This window comes from Botryllus schlosseri, chromosome 12, assembly GCF_051294905.1.
Source record: "Botryllus schlosseri isolate E-star chromosome 12, Bs_hap1, whole genome shotgun sequence".
Taxonomy (NCBI): Eukaryota; Metazoa; Chordata; class Ascidiacea; order Stolidobranchia; family Styelidae; genus Botryllus; species Botryllus schlosseri.
In genome coordinates, this window is record NC_137247.1 from 20,825,445 (window position 1) to 20,849,191 (window position 23,747).

The window sequence follows — 23,747 nt, forward strand, 5'->3', positions numbered from 1 at the left end:
TTTACTAATACCAACGATTTGACGATCTGCGGCCTATAGAAAAGGGACACAGCTTGTATATATGCACTGCACACTGCACAGCAGCAGTCTCGTCGAAACTGGATTTGAATTCGAGTGCATTCCCTGAATGTGAAGACCAATATAAAATACCATTTATAGTTAACCCAATCAAATTTCTACAACGACTGCCAGAAAAGTAGATTCTGGGTAGTTAGCAGTAGGAATGGTGTGTACGTGAGGTTCACGTTCGCGTTCTGTGTGTGCACCTCCGATATTCAGAGGCTCACGTTCACAAACGAACCTCGGTAGGTTCTGCACTGTGAACCTTTTTCATATATTACAATTTTCACTTCATTATAACATCTTTGGTGATGCAAGGACGGAATTACTAATTTTTCTTTCACAACCAATAATTCTCTTTATTTAAGATAACTTAGCATAGGGATGCACCTCTCATGTTCATTGGCACCGAGTGTACCATAGTGTAGTGTGCCATAAGTACATTAATAACTGATCTAGATAAAGTTTGTCGCCATTCGCCACACGACATATCAATCTCCCAGAAAACCGGTAAATCCAATCCAAGTCCTGATCCGTTCTGAAAAAATCTCTAATTCTAATCCAATCCAAATCCAACAAAAATTCACAAATCCGTTTTTTTCAAATCCTAATCCTAATCTATGCTCATCTCTGAGAGAGAGAGATATATGATATGATACCCCGTTTATTTTCTCCTCCATGCTATCCGTGATTGCTGAGCGCCTAGCAGGATATATATAGCTGCGGGTACCAATTTTCGAGTCTTTGGTATGACCCGGCCGGTGATCGAACCCACGAACTACCGATCGAGAAGCCGGACGTATAACCATTTATCTCGCTCAACAAAGCATCAGCCCGTCCGAGTAAGCGACATGCGGGAAAAATGATGTAAAATTGACTTTCTGCTTTTTGTCTGAAGATTTATGATATTCTCGTAATAACGGTTTGATTCGTACGAGGGACGAAGATAGCAGTAAATACAACCTTTTCAGATCTACATTTGCAAGTTAGTGTAACGCAAATTCCCTTCCTTTAAGCGTTATAAAATATGGGTCGCAAAGGGTATATTACGGTACCCGAGCGATTTGTTAGTATGTATTCAATACTTGAAGAACTACAAAAAAATTATTCTCGCTTCGCCAGGGGTCGGCAACCTTTTGCTAGTCACGGGCCAAATTTCGAGTGTGCAACTTTTTGGCGGGCCGGGATTTTTCTTAATACTATATTTTACGCTTACTTCGGTGCTTACTTCGGTATATTATCCTACATTGCTGCAATCTCAATCATACCAATCATAAAACACATGTATTTACACTTCAACAACGCAGAATAAATGTGACAATTGACGCAGCTTGCTTTGTGAAAGGTTTTCAACTTCTGATAACAAGACAGAGGAAGCAAGAATCAGACCATATTCTAAATGGGCGTCAAAAATACGTGATCTTAGCTTGCTCTTCGTGAATTTTATTGTTCAAAACTATTTCTCACATGCGTACGTGCTACCAAAAATCGATGCAATGTCTTTTGCATTGTTGGACAAGCTGGGATAAAGATAAATTTATAGAACGTACTCTTTATCAAAGTCATGCAGCGATATGCTCTTTGCATGAAATTTGTCATTCAATCCAACTGCATCGCATTTCAAAAAATCCCATTTGAAATTTTCAGGCAATGCTATTGGCGTTCCCATTAAATGGAGTACTGAATATTCAGAATTTATTTTGTATAGAAGGAACGTCGGTAAAGCGGGTGAATATTCAGAAATTAAATTTCGTATCACAGTTACAAATATAGCGTTGGTACTAGGTGTTCTCTCCTCCAGTGAAAGTGAGTATAATTTTCTTTGTACTGTTGAAATTCCCCGAGACGCAGATTTGTTTCGAATGCGCCTCATCATCTCATGTATTCAGTTGTTTTCCCCCCGAAGTTGCGAATTCAATTTGTTCAGATGTGACGTTAAATGTACCAGGAGAGCAAGATTAGATACCCATTTTCGATTATAAGGTTATGAGTCGGCGATATTTGTAGTTTCGAGGAAAGCTGTTATTTCATTTCTCAGTTCATAGACTCGTGCGAGCATAGCTGCTCGACTTAATGCGCGAACATGCCAGATATACATTACAGCGCCATATTGATTCTGCTTCTAGTAATATTTTGCGTAACAATGTTGGTGATTCAGTTTGTGAGACAAAATCATATTAACAGTTTTCATCATTGTAGCCAGAACACTTCAGGTTTGTTGTTTTGGCGCACAATGCCTTTTGGGAATTAAACTATGGAAAACTAACCTACGGAGGCTAGTTATCTCTAATTAAACAGTGTAAGTTTGAGATTTTGTCATTGCGTCTGAGATGTTCCAAGCGTTTTTGAAGCAGAGGAAGGACACCTTTATTGTCACACCCCATCGGTAAACCCGTTAAAAAGTATGGTACACCTTCGGTTGCGAGATACACCCGATTGATAAGCACTGATCTATTCTACTCTGTACAGACAATCTTCATCTTCTGCTTCGACCGCCTTCGTTTTATGGCGTCACAATAGACTAATACGATGTAGGAAATTTATATCGTAGCAATACCGCATTCTTAACAGGCAGTGCGGCACTGCAGATTGAAAAGCATTGTGAAACGGCCCGCTGTTTCATATGAGTTTCAATCTGCAGTGCAGCACTACATGAAAAAAATGCGGCATTGCTACGATATAATAGTAGCCTACATCGTATTAGTCTATTGGTACGCCATAAAACGAAGGTGGTTGAAGTAGGAGATGGAGATAGACTAGACTGGATCAGTGCTTATCAATCGGGTGTAGCCTATCTCGCAACCGAAGGTGTTCCATACTTTTTTTAAAGGGTTTACCACTCTAACGGGGTGTGACAATAAAGGTGTTCTTCCTTTGCTTCAAAAACGCTTGGAACATCTCAGACGCAATGACGGAATCTCAAACTGTTCGATTATAGATAACTAGCCTCCGTATGTTAGTTAGCCTATCTATAGTTTAATTTTCCAGAAGGCATTGTGTGCCAAGACAAAAAAACCTGAATAGTGTTTTGACCACAATGGTGAAAACTGTTAATATGATTTTTGTCTCAATAACTGAATGAGTTACGCCAGATATTACTCGAAGCAGAGAATCAATATGGCGATGTCATGCAGGCCTATATCTGTCATGTTCGCTCACTGAGTCGAGCAGCTATGCTTACACGAGTGTATGAACTGAGAAATGAAATAGCAACTTTCCTCGAAAACACAAATATCGCCGACTCATAATCAATGTTCCCTCTAATTTTTCACGAGTCTGCGCAAACACGTTAACTCACTGCGCAGGCCCTTGGACAATAGTGCGCAACCAGCCCCCCACATAACGTGATAAATCGAACTTGTGGGGGCTACGCCCCCCAGACCTCCCTATCGGACTCTGCGCTCTTTGCCGATACTTATCATCTACGTTGGGGGGCCGGTTTGGTGGTTGTCACGCCTGAACGCGCGAAGCGCGAAAATTTTATAGGATTCATGATTGAATCGGTCAATATGATCGGGAATTGCATAAATGCATATATCTATTGCTATCCCTTTTATCCGCTCTCTGCTCACATAATCAGATTTACCGGTAAAGCTGATCGAGTGAGGAGTGTTAGAAAAGGCAGGTCCTCTAAATATTAATTAAACATCTTCGCGCGCACCCGTTGGTATAATGACTTCGTTAGATGATGCTATTTCGTGACCTCCTATCCTGTCTATGACAATATGACACCACCGAGAATGGACATTACCGAGAATGACCAATGTCAAGAATACAGCTTACTGGGACCGACGTTGTCGAGAAATTTATACCTGAGCATCGATACCGAATGTGGCGACGCCGTGATGCACAGACACGACCTGTGCATATGCATAACATGCCTGCATTGCATATATTACATTCTCGGTAATGTTCATTCTCGGTGGTGTCCATTCTCGGTAATGTCCATTCTCTGTGGTGTCCATTCTCGGTAATGTTCATTCTCGGTGGTGCCCATTCTCGGTAATGGCATTCTCGGTAATGATTTTCTCGGTATTGACCGGACACCGCAAGGTAATGGCCGACGCCCAAGTACCCATTTCTCTTAATCACGCGTATTTTTTGTTGTGGGAAGGGTACCCAATAATCAAGATATTCGACAAAATTAATTCGCGCGCGGCGAGAAAAATATTTTGAAAAATTCCCAAAATATACACCATGATTTTGTTAATTCACGAAATAATTTTGGGCTCACTTCGATCTCGGCCCACTAATTGAGGGTTTGGGTGCGGCAGTTACGGTCCTAAAGAAATCTTACGCAATGTTCATGACACGCGGAGAAGACTATGCGCTAGTTTCTCGCAGATTAACTTCGAGCTAGCCCATTGTTGTTTATAACTTTGTTAAACCATGTTATTTCGCCATTCCCAGAAAATAATGCGCTATTGAAATGATATCAGTATCGCTCACGCGTACGAGACCATACTAAAAGAAAAGATTTTTCGTTAGGCGCTCGTGATTGCAAAGTCTCATTTCTTCACGGAGCGCAATATTTACCTTTGCGGGCCGCACTTGTACGTCGGTGTAAGACTTCAGCGATAACGCTATTTGCCCTTGGCAATGTTCCCTCTAATTTTTCCCGAGTTTGTGCGCCTGCGTGGTCCCTTGGACAACAGTGCGCAACGACTTAAAAAAAACATCGCTTCGGATTTTTTTGTGCGCAACTTAGATTTTCTGTGCGCAGAGACCGCTTCAGCACTGCGCATTTGCGCACGTGCGCAGCTTAGAGGGAACATTGCTCATAATCTTGTAATCGAAAATGGGTATCTCATCTTGCTTTCCTGGTACATTTAACGTCACATCTGAACAAATTGAATTTGCAACTTCAGGGGGAAAACAACTAAATACATGAGATGTTAAGGCACATTCAAAACAAATTTGTGACTCTGGAAATATCAACAGTACAAAGAAAATTATGCTCACTTTCCTTTACTGGAGGAGGGAAAACCTAGTACCAACACTACATTTGTAACTGTGATACGAAATTTAACTACTGAATATTCTCCCGCTTTTCCGACATTCCTTCTCTACAAAATGAATTCTGACTATTCAGTACTCTGTTTACTGCGGACGCCAATACCATTGCCTGAAAATTTCAAATGGGCCTTTCTGAAATGCGATGCAGTTGAATTGAATGACAAATTTCATACAAAGAGCATATCGCTGCATGACTTTGACAAAGAGTACGTTCTTGAAATTGGTCTTTATCCCAGCTTGACCAGCAATACAAAAGAAATTGCATCGATTTTTGGAAGCACGTACGCATGTGAACAATAGTTTTGAACAATGAAATTCACGAAGAGCAAGCTAAGATCACGTATTTCTGACGTCCATTTTGAATAGGGTCTGATTCTTGTTTCATCTGACTTGTTACCAGAAGTTGAAAACCTTTCACAAAGCAAGCTGCGTCAATTGTCACAATTATTCTGTGTTGTTGAAGTGTAAATACATGTGTCTTCTGATTGGTATGATTGAGATTGGAGCACTGTAGGATAATATACCGAAGTGAGCGTAAAATATAGTACTAAGAAAAATTCCGGCCCGCCAAAAAGTTGTACACCCGAAATTTGGCCCGCGACTAGCAAAAGGTTGCCGACCCCTGGCCTACACATTTCAACGTTCTACATCACCCATACGGTTATGGTTTCATAGTGAGGGGGTACTCGATAGTGCTACAGTTCGAGTTCGATAACGACGTCACAAATTTGTCATCTCCATCGCCGTGCGTATAGCTTTGCAATACATGTTCCTTATTATTTCACGAAACGACCTACCAAAGTTTCAAGGATTCCACTGTGGAAACTACAATTCTTGGATAAATTATTTCTTAGTAGCAAGGAGCGCACAAGTTCAGTACTCCAATTACTGTGCCTCAGTGACGTGCGGTCCAATGAGGCAGGTGAGAGAGTGCCTCACCTGTCGTCTGGATGAGTAAGTGAAAATTGTGAATCCCCTCCATGAGTCGATGATTATATTGATGTTACACATCCACGTTCATAAATAACTAAATTTTAACATTTTTTTCATCCAACATCATCAATTTACATCATTATCATCAAAAATACACCGCGAAAAGAGAGGTGAGGCACAGGTGAGGCACGGGCGAGTCGTGCCTCATCTGCAACAATGCAATAGGCCTTTTGCAGGACTTCGATCACGTGACTAGATACGCATAGCAACAACAAATTGGTTAGCAAGCTACTTTCTCGCGCACCTGCTTCAGTGCTAAATATCGCATAGTGTACTGTTGATTTCTGGTTGTAAACGTTTCGGAAATTTGTTGTAGAAGTCATCAGAGATTTACCTATGCGAGATGTCAATCCTGTACAAAGCACATAGAATGATATCGTCAGAATTACGCAGAAATCCATCGGTAACGTAGTCGTATTACGGTACTCAACTCTGATCATATGTACTTAAATTTATGCATTTGAAGTAAAGCGATTGGCTTATATTCTGGTAAGAGTATTTGTTAGTTCAAGCAGTGCTATTTGTCTGTTGTGGAGCCTGATTTTGGATGGAAGACATGGCTGAAGCAGCCGGGACCCGCAAGGATCAGGATATACTGTCTGCTGGCGTGCTGCTATAAAACAAATGTCGCTGAACACATCGGAAGTATCTTTTGGGAGAACCTGCCGTCAAGACTAAGCAAATCAGTGCACTTTATTGTTGCCTTATACAATGCCGATTTTATCAGCACTACTTCGCAACTGCGATTGAAGTGGATTTGGCAAATCACACTCGATTTTTATAAATAGTTGATGTCACATATATGTGCGATATTTAGCGAACTAAGGGAAGTAACTATCATATATCTCTTAGAGCAGCTCAAACGCAGTGACAAGATCGGTCATCCTATACCCAGACGTGGTCAACGTGGTCATTGTTGGGAACCGAGTAGAAGTAATGCCTTAATTTATTCTCCAGTACAAGTAGCACTAATTACTTCCAGGACATGTCCAAAGTACTTCAAGTGGAAGTAGAAATGAATTTCTGAAAAGCGGTCAAGAAATTCGTTACCTAAAGTAGATTTGGTTGAGGGTCACTTAGTTTTAGAAATTGATGCCATGTGACAACTGTAAACATTGCATGTTGCATCTTCTTGATCAACGCAAAAGGGTGATGACCAGGCCGTGTTATTTTTGGCATTTCAGGAGCCAGATGCCAAAACTGCCAAAAATAAAAATTTGAAAATGCCAAAAATAAGTTATTTTTGGCAGTTTTGGCATATGCCAAAAATAACACGGCCTGGTGATGACACCACAAATAAGTGCAATTTTCAAAAATTAATTTAGTTACCGTGGTACTGGGGCTATTTTGCCCAGTTGTTATGACAACCTCACGCTTGAAGGGGATGCAATCATGCGCCAAAGCTACTTTCTAGTTGACAAAATCCCAAACCTGGCAAAAAAGTACTACCTAAAAAGTGTCAAGTAGAAGTGGAAGTAGCCTAAACTCATAATGACGCTAGTACTCAGGTAAAATAGTACTTCGTTGCTGACCCCTCTGTGTATTGGCTCAACCAACTCAGAAACATCCTCTAAAGACGACTAACATTGTTTCTTTCGCATTGACTTCGTAATATTCTGAACTTATGATATTCTTTGATTCATTGAATTTATGATATTCTTTGATTCATTGAATTTACAAATAAACTTGCAAAGAAGATCGATTTATTAATTTTTGTGCATTCGATACCCAGAGCATAAGAAATAGTTGAAGAAAAATGGATGTTAACCTTATCAAGTTCAATAACTGCCGAGACTGTTATGCGTATGTATTTTCCTCTACCTCCATAGCCACTTGTCTAGACATATTCATAGCATCCACGGAAGAGCGCTTGTCTTGCTGTACACAAATGAAATATCATTTTCAAAGCAGACATCAACATCGGAAAAGAAGTTCAGGACAGTTAGTCAGTGGTCAGATCATCTGCTGACATTTTCTGTTGGCATGAAACCACGCTGCCTTCCACCGCATGACCAAATTTTATGTGGTGATAATAATTGGCTCCAGGCTGAATTCTTGACGAGGGCATCATTAATTTCTTAGTTGCCTATGTTCGGCTCTCTTGGGATAATCCATCAGATCATTAATCCGTATGCATGTGGTATAGCCATATGTCTTGAAACTCAAGATATTTGCACTGTGCCATAGAGTGAAGTAATCCAATCCAGGCAATCAATCAAGTAATCCAGGCCCCGGGACAGTTTGTTTCACCCTCAATTGGAGCTGATGATCATTTTCCTTCGGGTAGTGGTACTTGGCAGCATGACAGAATGATCAATAACTTTGTAATATAGGTGTAGAGGTCTAAATATTTTGAATTGTTTAACTGAGAAGTCATACAATAGCTTAGGATATTTATTATATATATGGTATGTAGCACATTGCATGAATTCATAACACATCAACGTACTGGCTCTGGCAGTCATTGTCTCTTAGGCTTAAAAATAGCAGTATCCTATATATATTGCAATCGATATCAATCATCAAAATGCTGCAATGATTACCAACTACCGCTACAATACAACTATAGTATACTATCCACACCTAACTTGATGCTGCAATAAATATCACGCAGTCAATGTCCTGCAATGTCGAATTTTGTGTCATAAAATCATAGTTGACTACCAAATAACGGCTACAATGTCGATCATTTTGACGCAAGGAGTTTACATAGTTCATGAATCAAAGACATCCAACATATTTGAATCCTTGCGCATCTCCATGACACTTGCGAACGTTGACAGCCCGAAAACGATAATATACTGTATCCGAAATACGGCTACGTTAACGACGGATTTCTGCGTAATTCTGACGATATCATTCTATGTGCTTTGTACAGGATTGACATCTAGCATAGGTAAATCTCTGATGACTTCTACAACAAATTTCCGAAACGTTTACAACCAGAAATCAACAGTACAATATGCGATATTTAGCACTGAAGCAGGTGCGCGAGAAAGTAGCTTGCTAACCAATTTGTTGTTGCTATGCGTATCTAGTCACGTGATCGAAGTCCTGCAAAAGGCCTATTGATCATAAATAGCTCGGAATTCTTAATAACTGGTATCAATGAAACACTATGGTCACACTGATTCCGGAAATCTGAATATTACCAGTGTCAAGGCACCAGAACCCCCAAAAATCGCCAAGGAAGGGGACTTTCGCCTTTATTACAGACAATGCCATCGTAGAAAAACAATGGCTAGGTGAGGCACTAACGAATCTGCTTCATGCACTATTCGCCAACAACTGGACAATCGAAACATTTTGAAACGCGCTATCGATTTTCGAATCCAACAGTCTTGAAGGAATTATATAAGAAGCGACGGCCAATGCGTAATGCGAAGCTAATACATTCCCTTACTTATGTAGCTGTTATGTATTTTGCATCCATAGCTACGTTAAATTGTGGTATGTGATAGCTACTTGCATAACGCTTCATTGTCGTTGTTCGTGTCCTTTATGCTGTGTTCGACTGCAATCCCTTTAACCCCTTATTGTGGTATGTGATAGCCATAGCCATATACCTACAAAGCCTGCGTTGTTGTTTGTGGTCAGTATAGTGCCACTCCTAAACACTGGATCTAGTGTATTTTGACTTGACCTAGTCAGTGCATTTTCTTTCGAAATTCGGCAAATCTAGTGTTTTTTCACTGAAAAAAATGTAAGTGAGGATGGTTTTTTGATGTTCTTCGAACAATTTATACCGGAAGGCCTACTTGAAGAGATAGTAATTATTGTCTAAACTTGCCCATTTAGCACAATAGGACCAGTCCTACATGTATCATAGAATGTGGAATTGCAACGGCGATTAGTGTGCAAAGAAAATGCTCTCTATACCCGCTGCTGTTGTTATTCACATTTTAGGTCTCTTTATCAGGTGCTTTACGTGCTTGTGTGCGTGTTGTGTGTGGAGGGGGGGGCGTGCCTCACCAGCCATGAACCTCACCGCACGTCACTGCTGTGCCTGCAGCTGTAGCTAACCATACCATACTTGTAGCATCTTCACATTGGATCTCTGTTAATTACCAGTAGGGCTGTGCAAAATCGAGCACCTGAGTGATTTGATTCTGAATCACGTACTGTGATTCGAGTAATCGAGTATCACTCATTATGACGTCATAACATAACGTATTATGTGAAAATTCAAATATGTATATTTTATGCCACCACAAAGAATATAGTGCCTGTTATCTGTCACATTAAAGATACTTTGGTATTTTTTCGACTATAACGATGTTATTGCACTTGGTGGCAATGTTGTGGGACGATCATGACTTCGGAAACGAGCTGCTAGTTCCAGTAACGTTCGTAGCTTTGTACTATGTTTCGTATCTTACGATACGACCAATTAAGGTTTTAAGGCTTCAACAATGAAGATTACTGTCGAGACTATAATTCTCGTTGAAAAATAAACTTCGAGTTGCGAGGAGCGAATAATTCCGGTACTCGAAAAAATCGTCTTTTACTACTCGACTCGAATCATCACAATTAACACTCGATTCAGATTCGAGTACTCGAATCATTATGCCCAGCCCTAGTTACCAGCAGTACTATCACCGGCCGCAGTTTCTCACAAGTCAACATGTCCAAAGCGATAACCAACGACACGATAAGTCTGGAATATGTGTATTAGGGAAACGAAACGGAATTGAAACTCGGCATTTTCGCGACGCATATTCGCAATAATCATTATTCATCACTAGGAGCACCACAGTCGCAAACTACACAGCAGCTGAACACAGTAACACCGGGAACATAATCTTAATCAGTGGAAAGAATAACACAGACACTACAACAGGTCCCAGGGAGCTTCGCCCTTCGTACCGATGAAAGCCGACAGACGGCACTATCGACTTTTGAAGTATTCCTTGCTTTTCTTCACGTCCGGGTCGATCGTGTCAGCTCCAGGTTTCCATCCTGCTGGGCACACTGCAAAAACATGCAACACCGGTTATAGAAGAAACTACAAGACCACAACCTGATTCGGGGATCTATATTTTGATACGGAAAAATTGATATAAGAATAAGCATGATGAGAATCATCCATCATTTCTATGCAAAGTTATGAAAAGATGATAGACCCTACAATGTATCTCTTACAGATTATGCCGTGGACGCAACGCGGCGTGGCTAATCATAGCGCCGCGCGGAAATCCAGGAAACCACATGATAGCGCATAATGTCGCTCATCTGCGCAGAAGAGGTCATAATTGCTACAATTTCCCGCCACCACACCGCGAAGAGATTAGCAAGGTTCGCGTAACGGAGCATATCTCTAAAACGAGCTGGCAGTTTCTGTTGCAAAACTTATTTCGCCTCTTTAATTTTAGCTTGAAACTAAGATGAATTCGCGAAAATCCAACGCTCCACTGCGAGGCACCCGAGAATAAATGTGAGCACCAAAAACGACGTTTCCCTGCTTTCGCGAAATTAGTATATGCGATGTATCCCACAATGGAGGGCTGTGAATAGTCGCGGGAAATGTCGGCAATTTTTGAAACAGCTTTTTGTTTTATACTATACCAATAGACGTACTGTTAAACTCTCGAGAGTCGTGGCAACAGATGGGGTGATATCGTACGCCATTTCATCAATCTCCCGTAGACTAACGCACCGGAACTGATTCTGCGGTAGCGGATAATTAACCAGAAACGCATTGGGTCCACGATAACGCGAACAGTTTCGACATCCAGCATATACGTGGACTTACTGGACTAAACAGCTGGACGCGAAACGTTTCTTCGTGAGATAATGGTAATGTGGCGCTGTCACTTGGTACTGCACAACTACATAGGATAATACGGCTACCAGTCATGTTCCGTGTCTAAGGACCCAAAAGATAAAAATCACAAACCGTAAAACGTGGATGATATAATCTCAAATCGGGACAAGACGGACGAGCCAAATAATTGCAAATGAGAACCATGAAGCAGAAAAGGCGACGGACAGGAAATTGATTTTATAAATCTCAAAGTTTCTGTGAATCGTCTCGTCCAAAAGCGCGCAATTCAACACTGCGTTGTCGTTTCACAGCGCGGCTATGTGAATTGCTTCACAGGACAACTTCGTATTACCAAAAGATACAATCAATGATTGTATGTTTAGATGAGCGAATGAATGTGGAGGTCGCCTTACACAATAGGTGTCGAATTCCTTGCCTTTCATTCGTACAAATAGACAGGATGTGTATCATCAAAACGTAACCGCAAGATAAGTAAGGCATTGATAGTGATCATACCGAAATGAAAATGTACGCGTCTAGCATAAATTATGACTACAGTCCAGATTAAAAAACTCATCCTACGCATACGCACAACGTCGAGTCAATGCCGCCAGTTATCAAATCGCACGAATCCAAAATCAACAGTCGTTCTGTATATAACGTATACTAACATATCGTGAACAATTGTTGATAGAAATGAGGGATGGTTTGAACTTTGAACACCCAATGATGTGATTTTTAAACGAAGTAGGACGATACGAGGTGATAACTCTCAACACCCACAAATTGAAAATCTATTTCGCATCATGCGAAAATATAATTTTGTACCAGGTATTATCGTACGTAGATGTTTCAGTCGCATAAAAATCAAAAATTTACCGTCTAAAATTACGCAAAAATCGTAAATCCTATTCTCGAATGCAAATCCATGCTCATTCCCGATATACTGCAAACCGTCCTGGTTGGTGGGCCTATATTAATCAATGAAAGGATGACGGTAAGTAACATATTGGTAAAAAAAAACTATTAAGACGGCCAAGGTTTAAGGTAGCCTGCGTGCAATTTGAATAATTATCAAATACAAACACCAGTCAAAATCCTGTTTCCCTTTTCGAAATGCAAATTACTAGCAAAATTACTGGGGTTAAGCAACTCCCACCACAGGCAGTCCAGACTGGTCAAACATTTGAATGACCAGCTGGTAAATACTAGGGATTGTGCGATCGGTCTGTTCATATTTGTCATGCGAACCTCGATATTTTGGAGGTTTGTGTTCATCAAAGTACCTCAAACGTTCCGCACTGCGAGTATTCATCTGGGACAGCATAATTCTACAGTAATATTAGCACATTTCAGAGAAATTCCTTGAACTGAAACCTCCTAGCACAATGCATGATGGTTGACTGCCAGAAAAAGAACATGAGCATAACACTGAAATAAACCCATCCTAGTCAATTCTCGATCATTTTGCTTGAGGTATCACACTATTATGGAATATTATAGAATGAAATTTGCTGGGCAGTTGGACTAACATTATATGATGGCTTGCAACTCTTTTACTGACCATGAAGTCACCAGGAGCATACACGACTATACATATACGGTCGTGAATAGCCAAGTGGATTGACGTATGATTGGTGGTAAGACATGCAGAAAAATACAAAAAAGTAGAGCATTCCATTCTAGGTATCATGGAATTGAGAAATTAATCGAAACCATCATTTGCACCTGCTAGGTCAGGGGCGGACAACATACGGCCCGCGGGCCGGATCCGGCCGCGAAGGGATTTTGTCCGGCCCGCGGACAGTTTTCCGTCTTACATGATAATGTGGTCTGCGCCCCCAGTCAGCCGAGATTCCCCACTACTTGCTTGCTATGTCAAATTTCAGTGAGTGTATGATTTTATATACGTGTATGCGCAGCGTGCGAGAGTGGAGCTTACGCGTAAGTTCGTCGAAGCGAGAAGACTTGCATTATCGGCATTTATGATGTACTCAACCCTAATGTTGTCAGTGGTAATCACGGTGTTTGTCGACTGCAATGGTCGTTTACACCAGACTGCTATTTCTTATTTTTGATTCCGTAACCGCCGACTTGTAGCACGGCACACTTCTAGGCTTTTGTAAGGCACCGCTTTTGCCAGGGGTCGCCAACTCAAAATGGATCACGGGTCACTTTTCAAATTTCGTATAGAGGACGCGGGCCACATAAATTCAATATCGAGATTAATTAGGCCACACAGTTCAACAACGACGCTATCTCGTCACCTACTCAACCATAATGAATTGATATGTTGGTAAATTTGGGCTACCGGGCTTATCGAATGCCTTGAAATCTTAATCAAGGAGTGCACCGTAGTGTCCTATATGGTGTGGACACAAGCAAATCTCACGGCTCAGTGAAATTGGTCTACATCACACTTTCAATTTGGCCAAAAGCAATTTTACGGTAACTTTTGAACTGCTTACCGAGCGCGAAATTTGATAAAACGGGTATCAATCGAAAGCTACTGCGGTACTGATTGCGAAAATGTAAATTTTCATCTGATCGTGGTCCTGGAACCCCCCAAAATCAGCCTGGAATGTTAAATTTTACTGGAGTTTGGTATTGTGACGCCTAGATAAACCTCCAATACTTTGGTAGTATTTCTGGAGTCAACCTCGGCCGGACTCGAACCCACACCCATTGGTGTTGTAGCTATGGATTATACCACTACGCTATCTTGCCACTATTGCACCGTGCGTTGATTGATCAGAGAGGAGCACACATGGCGGCGCCAGTATGACAATGCTATTCTCAAATCCACATTGTCTTTGTCATTATCGGCGAGAAATGGCTTTGAAGTGACAATGCTGTCGTTAAAATACATTCATTAAATACGATTTATTCCTTGTATATGTGGATAAAATGGGCCAATATTCTATCGATTCAGCAATCCGGCCCGCCGAGTACTTAATTTTCCTATATCCGGCCCGCCGACTGGAGAAGTTGCCCGCCCCTGCGCTAGGTGGACCAAGATCAAGTAGCATACTCCCAAATTACATTGGAAAATGCACGATACGCATGATGCTGGCAAAAGAAAGTTACCGCATGCTACTAGATGGATGACAGTCCACTAGCATCACACGCATGCAGCAAACTACAAACAAGTCCAGACCTTCAACAGTGAAATCTTTTACAATCGCAGTCTCTTGCAAGGAGGCTCAACGGCATTCCTTTCCGAAGCGTCTTGGAAAATCCACAAACAATAAACCCACAAGCATGCAACTTGGAATTTCACACGGAAATATTCAATACGAATTCTGGCACACACACAATTCAACATGAATTCTTAATTTGAGGGATATGTTGGGAGACCATTGCAGCTTCACAAATATGATTACAATAAAAATAGAAAGTATCATTGTGTTGCATTATGCCTATACATTCGTTAGTGGTGGGTGAAATCTGACGACGATCCCGTTATAAAATCAGAGTAGTGTCGACAGTGTTTTGCAAATATGGGAAACCAAAAGTGATGTTAAAGTCCAATACATATTCATTCTAACCTCCCACAATGAAAATCTGGGAATGTCGAAATAGTTTCCGCAATGTGTGTGACGACTTGACGACACACATCCATCATGACCTATAGAACTAAGATGACAGTGTTTAAATCCAGCCACGTGGCAAGGGTGTCTTCGAGTAAATCAAATTATAACAATCCACTTGCATGATTACGCGGCAGTCAGAGTTTATAAACAATGTTATTCTCACATATAGAGATATTTAATGCTACCCTGCAGTACACCAGTAAAAACAACATGGAAAGTTCAGTTGATTGATTTTGGTCCCAGCTTGACACTGAAAGTCAACAAAAATATTTCGCTTCGTCTCTCGATAATGATGAATGCCACATTTACTACAAAACTATGGACGTTCAATACCGATACATTTATGTGCGTGCTGATCAGTAATCATTATCTTGTTTAGTACAACTATCTTGGTGTTTTGAAAATGATTGAATTTCCAATTCATTACTGCAAAATTATTACTGCATCGTTGCAAAATCGGTAATGGTCGTAGAATATGGTGGTACGAAACATCTAAATTCCTTCTCCGCCTCAATCGCACTGAGAAAGTGCAACGGTGAAGAGCTGTGCGTCAGAGACGGGCAAGAAGTGATGACGCATGCCTTTGATATCATAGAGATTGATGTAGTGGGATCGTAACGCTAGCAAAAATATCTTGAACCGGCAGGCAAAGGCGGGTTTTTCTGAAAAATTTTGCTCCACTTTCCAAAACTGTAAAACACGACCTCAATGGGATGCGAAACCATCAAGTAATATATCATTGGATTCAGAATGTCAACGCCTAACCAACTACGCCACGAAGCTAGACGAGAGCAGGTTAATCGAGTGTGTACTGTGTATATTATCAAGAAGACCAGATAACCTTGTTGTAATAATAGACAAGTTTTGGTTACTTCCTTTAGAGTCCACAACGTATGCCAAGTGTGAATAAGGACGTGCTATTGCCTGCGACAGAGATGTCTTCTTGCAAACAAGCTATGAGTGACCGCTTTTCCTTAACTAATTCGATCGATACTATCAAAACATGGTAGAAGGCTAGGGGTCAAAATTTTTCGGAAAAATCCACCGGTGCCAGCCGATTAACTGCAGTTAGATCACAGTGGCTTTTTGAGGTAAAGAGCGCAGTGGCGCTTCAAGAATACTTCAACAGCGGTAGTCATTAGTTAACCTTTAGAATGCAGATAATAATAAAGCAGTGGTAGAGGCAGATTCCAACTTGCGCATGGAAATTCCAAAATAGATTTGAAAAAAATAGGTTGAAGTTGAAACTAGATCACAACACTAGGCGTGGTTTTAATGCAACCAGACTGTGAACCCTTTTCCACTCTGTTCATCACATGCATTATTGGGGTCATGAAAAATTTCAAGTGAATAAAAGAGGTCCCAAAAAAGTAGTTTGTAAAGTTTATGGAATGCATCTGATTCGGCAACACGCCATCTATGCAGCAGAGGAACTGCTACCTGATTCTATCACAATGTCTTTACTGAGGATACCTAGTGATGCTATTCACTCGAGCACATCCTGAACATAAGGCACAGATACTACGGTGAATAGACGACTTTTCCTGCAGGAAGTATCATATTCGTACAGAACAGTCTTGTATAATATTACCAACAATCCAATGCAATCAATTGGATGGGCCTTTTAGATTTACGAATTCTACCAATGAAACCAAACTAGCTATTTACTGCAATACATGGCTTACGAATTCTACCAATGAAGCCAAACTAGCTATTTACTGCAAAACATGGCCTGATGTACTGCTATACAGACTACTATGGCTATCAACATCAACTAAAAAATGTCATGCCAATGACTAAATAAAATCCAGTAAATCAGTACCACAGTACACTACCATTCAATATCTGAACCAATTTGAAATCCTCGCAGAGTGCTAAATCACATTCAACCAACCACAATAACAAAGAAACCATTTCGGAAAATAATAACAATACCTTCTCCGTGTTCATCTGTAAACTTGAACGCCTGCACTAGACGAATGGTTTCATCCACAGATCGACCGACAGGAAGATCGTTTACAGTGATTTGCCGCAATATTCCGTTATGGTCGATGATAAATAATCCTCTGAGAACAAAGATAGAGTATATGAATTTTGCGATGATGCATTGTCGTATAACAGGAATGTGATGCAATGGAATACTATCTGTAAAATGTTAATTTCTATTACTGGTGGACCACACATAAAGCCTGTAAGTGTGACCCCTTTTGTGTTGGAAGTTACAACTTGATTCCAGATCAAGCGGACAGTGACAAGATAGCCATATCAAAGTATAATCAGCAAAACGGTGAATTGAGAATATATTGGCATTTTCTAGATCAGGGGTGTCCAACATTTTGCGTTAAAGATCACTAGTGTTCGCTGCTAATTTGTAATCGTAGAAATGGTTTTTGTCACACCAACATTCTAATGTTAGAATGTGTAATTGTCCCTTTTACGACTACAAGAACAAACATAGACCATGAGTAAACGTCAGCCACGTTTTAACCAGAAGTCAACATTTCAAATGTAAATTTTACACCATTTTCTCCAAGCAATTAATTACATAAGATATTGTGTTGAAAATAAATCATTTCAAAAAATGCCGCACGGACCACAGGTTGGACATCCCTGCTCTACATCATCAATCAGTAGGAGTAGGGGTCCATAAGCAATATAAGAAGATAATGTTGATCCTTCTCAAATTTTCATGTGGATTAGGTCCAACAAGAAACAAAACAAATAGGGCTAAAACAACTCCCCAGCAAGATGCCAGTATTACCTGAGTGCGATTCCTTGTTTCTCAATCAAAACACCATATTTTCTAGAAATTTCGTGATTTTTATCTGCAAGAATTGGTATGTTCATTTGTCCCAAACCGCCCAATTTCCTTGGAGTGTTTACCCTGGTAGAATATAAATAGGAAATTGAAACAGTACACACTGAAGGTATGATAATGAATAATAGAGTGCACCGCTAAATAAATATGCTCTTTAGAATTTTACATCTGCGAATAAATATACCGGGATGTAATTTTTCTTCCCAGTGGCAGTATCTCCATATCGATTTTTGGCAATTTCTCATGAATAATGCATCTAAAAGTATCTGAGACTACATTTCAGTTCAGCCTAACATACCAGGCAATAGGCTGTTACCGTATCCCACAATCACAACCTGGAATATCAAGATTGTTACTTGAAGTGTCTCGACTATCTGGCCTATTCATAACTTTACATGACCCAGCAAGCATGGCTCTTCCCAATCTACGACTGTACATGAATTGATGAATATATCACTGTATTCAGTAACAGAGCAGTAGGCAAAGTGCAAGTGCGACTAACAGAGTTCACTCATACTTGAAGAGATTTTTGCAAAGATACAATCTTGCAGTGTTCCCTGTGGCCACCAACCAACATTATTGAACAGTTCTCTGAAGAAATTCATCAGGCGCACACGATGCTTGTTCATTTCAGGTCAACGATGAGATAACACAATATTTAGCAGTAAATCTACTTATTATCTCCATAAGAGTACAGCAGCTATGGGACAATTTTCTGCGCTTTTTCGAAGTACGCCCCATATCCAGCCAACATTCTCTGTGAACCCAATAAACGTTTCCCATGAACTATGAACATCAAGTCAAAATTTATTGTGTTTTGGGTTGGGTTCCAAGACATTAGGGTTGGGGGATGACTGATATCAAGTTTAGGGATATTAGGGTCTGGGTGACGAACGTTAGAGTTAGGTCGGGGTTGTGAGTTAGGCGACAATTCACAAAACAGTTGCTGTCGGAGATGATATCACTAACCCCAAATCAAATATCCATCATCACCAATCCTATTATCCTTACCCGCAACTCAAAATGTGATGAATTTTTACATTTATAAATTTTGGCATGGTGTTCATGGGAAACATTTGATTTCATGGGGGAACACTGGTTTGATTTGCGGCGAGTACCGACGAAGAGACTAATTTTCAGGGCAACAATTGGAATATAACGACTACGTTTCAGCTGCTCCTTTTTTCATATATCTGTCAATAATTCAATCTTTTGATAAATGTGCCTTCGCTTCGGATTGATTGATCCCAACCATGATTTCCCCACGATTTGACATGGAAATCATAACTGAAAACTGTATGTATGACTCTTCTCTATTATGCACCTACACAGTAGGTCTATGTGAGTAATCCATCTAATCACGCACAACAAATTTGCTGAAATTTCCAATTTTGCTCGTTCACTGAACCAATTATGAGGGGAATTCATCAACTGTGGCAGGACCCAGGACATTGGATGTCACATGATTCCTGCGCCCATTGGGTTGTGGGTGCATTCTTTAATGACAATTTCCATCACATTACAATACTTTCATCATAAGCATTCCAGCTCTCAACACAGCTCAAGACTGACAGTTTTACCTTTGAGAACAACTAGCTTCCGGGTTATCCGCGGATGCAGATGTACTTTAGGATCAGGGTCTCTTAACGAGTGTCAGCACAAAATATTTGGATTAATTTCAGTGTCGATATAACTCGTGTAACCTCAAGCTCAAGAGTCATTTCGAAAATATGCATTGAGTGTAATAGTTGAGAGGCTAACTATGCTACTACAAAGGGTCAAGTCATCTGGCTTACCATGCAAGATGTGAGAACTCGGAATCTGTCGAGCAAGCAATAACTTCACACCCAATGTTTTTGAACTCTTGAACGCGATCACTGAATGCGATGATCTCAGTTGGGCAGACAAATGTGAAATCCAACGGGTAGAAAAACAGTACGACGTACCGACCTGACCATAAAACATTCATCAGTCAAAATCGCACTAGATCGAAATGACGATGACATTGATACATACCTCGGTATTTACTCAGCGACACTTCCTCAAAATCGCCGTCAACCAAAGCGGTCGCACTGAAATCTGGGGCTGGTGCCTGTACTTGAGCCTGTGACATTTTGTCCGAGTATGTCAATAATCTAACGTAGCCGCTAATGCAAAAAGGATTACAAATTAGACGAAGACGACAATGCGCTACACACGTGTGACACGACGACAAGAGTTATGGGCAAGCGGGCAACTCAAACTGAATGTCTCGTGCGATGCATCGTCATTTATAGATTACATAATGATATGACTCAACAAATTTACTCACGGTCATCAGAGGTCATATTATATTATATTCCGCTGAGAAATGCCCGCACGATGGCATGCGCATGCCGTTTTATCAGCCTGTTTTATTTTGGATAATTAAGACAAATCTTAGTTATCTACCGTTTTATACCGCGATGGATAACAAAATTTCGTATTATATAGCTTGATGAAGGCATCTAACACTGTCCCGATTTTCAAGGCTGTGACATCATCATCATCATTGGTTTATTAGCAATTTTATCAGTTCAATACACCACAAAATGCGATACAATGAAAAGACAGGAAGATGTCGAAGCGACAAGGAGTAGTCTATGGAATCTGACACCCACCTTGGCCTAGGCGATGTAAAGAGGAGGCATGCACACTGAATGAAAGTAAAGAAGATAGTATAGAAGAAGAATCCGACAAGAAATAGGGCGGCATGTCATGGGAAGCGAGATCGATAGGTCAGTCGTGGTCCGGTAATCTTGAGGATGGACTGTATTTATTTAGTAGTAATTGCTTGTATTTCGACTTGAATGTGGACATGCTCGTCGACTGTCGGATGGCCGGCGGGATACTGTTCCACACATCAGGTCCGGCATATTTGATGGAGCGATGATCTTTTCGGTCGATCATATGATATTTGGACGACGTGGACGCGCGTGTGTTGTACTTGTGCGCTTTTGATTCAGAGGTAAAGAAGTCATTGAAATATTCGGGGCAACGACCGCAGTGAAACTGATACATAAACTTGGCGATTTCTAGTTTCCGCATATCTTCTATGTTTAGGACGCCGAATCTCTTCAGCAGCGACTTATTGGATGGGCAGCCATAGCTCTAAGACCATCCGCTTTGCGTGAATTAGTGAAAGGGCTTTTCACCGGCGGAGTTGGAGAAGAACAAGATAACAAAATTTCGTATTATATATCTTGATAAAGGAATCTATATGGATCATTCTGACGATGTCGATATTAATTGATAAATTGCGCTGCAAATAGAGATGGTGAGTATCGAAGTACTTCGACTTTTTTAAGTACTTCAAGTAGATTTGCCTTCTGCAATGGCAAATTAAACATGTCTTCTACAAGCTCTTGACAATAGACATTATATATCCACGTGTTTTATATAGCCATTACAAACTTTTACGTCCGCTAAAATGAAAACGACATCTCGTGAACATATTATCCACTATATTCAAGCTCACCCGAGCGAGATCACATCTCTCATAAAATAGAAAGGCAATGTGGACCCTCTGTGGCTTTGAAAAAGACCCTCTTGAAGTAGTTCTGGTATGTCTCAGAATGTCACACTTCTGTCTTGTGCTTGGTATCCTTGGTGTTCTGCTTGGCAATTTTGTAGAATTTTACAGCATTACTTTCTACAAGAGTAGAAAACGCAGACTATTGGGCACTTCTGCTGATTTTACTGCTTTATTTCCGTAATCAGATGGCTTTTAGAAAAGGGAGCTACACGAGATCACCAAAATGAATCGGAAACACCGTATCCACCAGCGACGTAGTTAGGTGGGGCGAAAGGCGGGAATGCCCCACATAGAAGCGATGAGCAAGTTTGAAATTGATATGTCCTAATCCAATCCAAATCCGAAGCTTCAAATCCTAGTCCATATCCTAATCCAGTAGTTCTCAACCTTTTTGTGTTCGCGGACCCCTTTTGAACCGTCACGGACCCCCGCGGACCCCCAAAATTTTGGTTCAAATTTAGCACAATTATCGTGTAACTGTCATCTGTCTATAGCTATAGCCTTTATCTTATTCCTATAATTCTGTAAAAACAAGTATAACGCTCAATGAGCGCCAAAGTACACGACGTAACTTATTTGCAAACCAATCGTCGCAGTGTTCAGAACCGAACAGGATGGACACACTAGAACAGGGGTTCTCAAACCTGGGGGGCGCGGGAGGCTCACAGGAGGGGCGCGAGAAATTGACAAAGTCTGTATGAATTCTGTGTTTCACAGCCATTCTGAGAAGACAATTGTAATGAAGATGAAACTTATTTCGTATTCAAGAAAGCTTGCCAAATTCAAACGACAGCAGTCGCGCTCAATAGAGTATAGGCTGATTTCAACTTCATTTGAGCAAATTTTTGATGTTCTATGAAGATTTAGAGCAATTACCACGTGTAAGTCACTCATTACTTCATAGCTTTGGCAGTAGCCTAAAGATCGGTGCGCTTGGTAGCTGGCAAACTGCACTGCGTAAGACAGACTTAGATGCAATATAGGTTGCCCGGTTTCGCCCGCAATTAGGCTACCCTAAATCAACACAATTTAATTCAATTCCAAAACTGATCAAATTTAGCATGGCAGTATACAGAGCGATGCCGTGCTGTCTCTGGTCACTACCAGCATTAGGATTAGCTTAAGCGCAACCTACCTTGAATTAAATTGATGCCCTGTTAAATGTTTTTTGTTATTTTCAAACAAGTTTGGGGAAATTTGTCAAAAATGTTAAAGACTCAACAACCGGAATGCGGATTCAAACTTGGCGTAAGATATACCATATGTATACTATTAGATCAGGGATGGGCAACCTGCGGCCGTAGAAGGGAATTTGTGCGACCGTCGACACCTAATTCAATTAGTATATAGCCTATTGGCGGCCGTCGACATGCAAATTGAAATTGCGAATTCCCTCCCGAATTTTTAAGAGATTTTATTAAATCTTGAAATTTTCTTCGCGCTCCGCGGAATTCAACATTACGTCATTTTTCGATTTTAATATAGTAGCGCCCTTCTCAAACTGAGCCGGAATCAGAATCGTGTGCTCTCACGAAATAAATTTGTTCATGGTACATTTGGGAGATTTCGATATATTTCCACTACCGATACATTCGATAATCCTGATGGGGGATCAAGAAATAACAGCATGCAACAAAGTGACTAATAGCAATTGGCCCACCCGAAGATGCATTATCATTTGTTATTTGCCTTAAATTTTCGAAAGCAGTCCCTCCATAAAACTCTAACGGTGAATCTGATCATATGGGCTGAGAAAGGATAAATATTTGATATGTGATACTGCTACTATTAATTACGGAATTCATTCGTGAATCTGAAAAATTTTCGCGCGCGGCGCGACAATATTCAATCCCAGCAACTATTCATAATATTGGCACTCGCGATTTCGGTGCGTACAATGACCGCTGTGAAAATTAGAATAGTCCGGAGTTCACCGGGAATGGATATGGA

At 40.7% G+C, this 23,747-nt stretch overlaps 1 protein-coding gene across 2 annotated transcripts; it reads right to left on the reverse strand.

The window, feature by feature from the left end:
- Positions 1-10,721: 10,721 nt before the first annotated feature.
- LOC145452168 (peroxiredoxin-like) lies at positions 10,722-20,488 on the reverse strand. Of its 2 annotated transcripts, XM_080330399.1 has the most exons (6): positions 20,261-20,488; positions 20,041-20,194; positions 18,188-18,310; positions 17,362-17,492; positions 14,991-15,061; positions 10,722-11,040 (listed from the first exon to the last, which is right to left on the reverse strand). In XM_080330399.1, the coding sequence occupies exons 1-5, from the start codon at positions 20,355-20,357 to the stop codon at positions 15,009-15,011; spliced, it is 558 nt and encodes a 185-aa protein (XP_080186525.1). In that variant the 5' UTR covers positions 20,358-20,488; the 3' UTR covers positions 10,722-11,040; positions 14,991-15,008. The 2 variants fall into 2 exon arrangements, with proteins under 2 accessions (XP_080186525.1, XP_080186524.1); XM_080330398.1 differs by lacking the exon at positions 14,991-15,061 and having other exon boundaries at positions 20,261-20,487.
- Between the last annotated feature and the right edge of the window lie 3,259 nt (positions 20,489-23,747).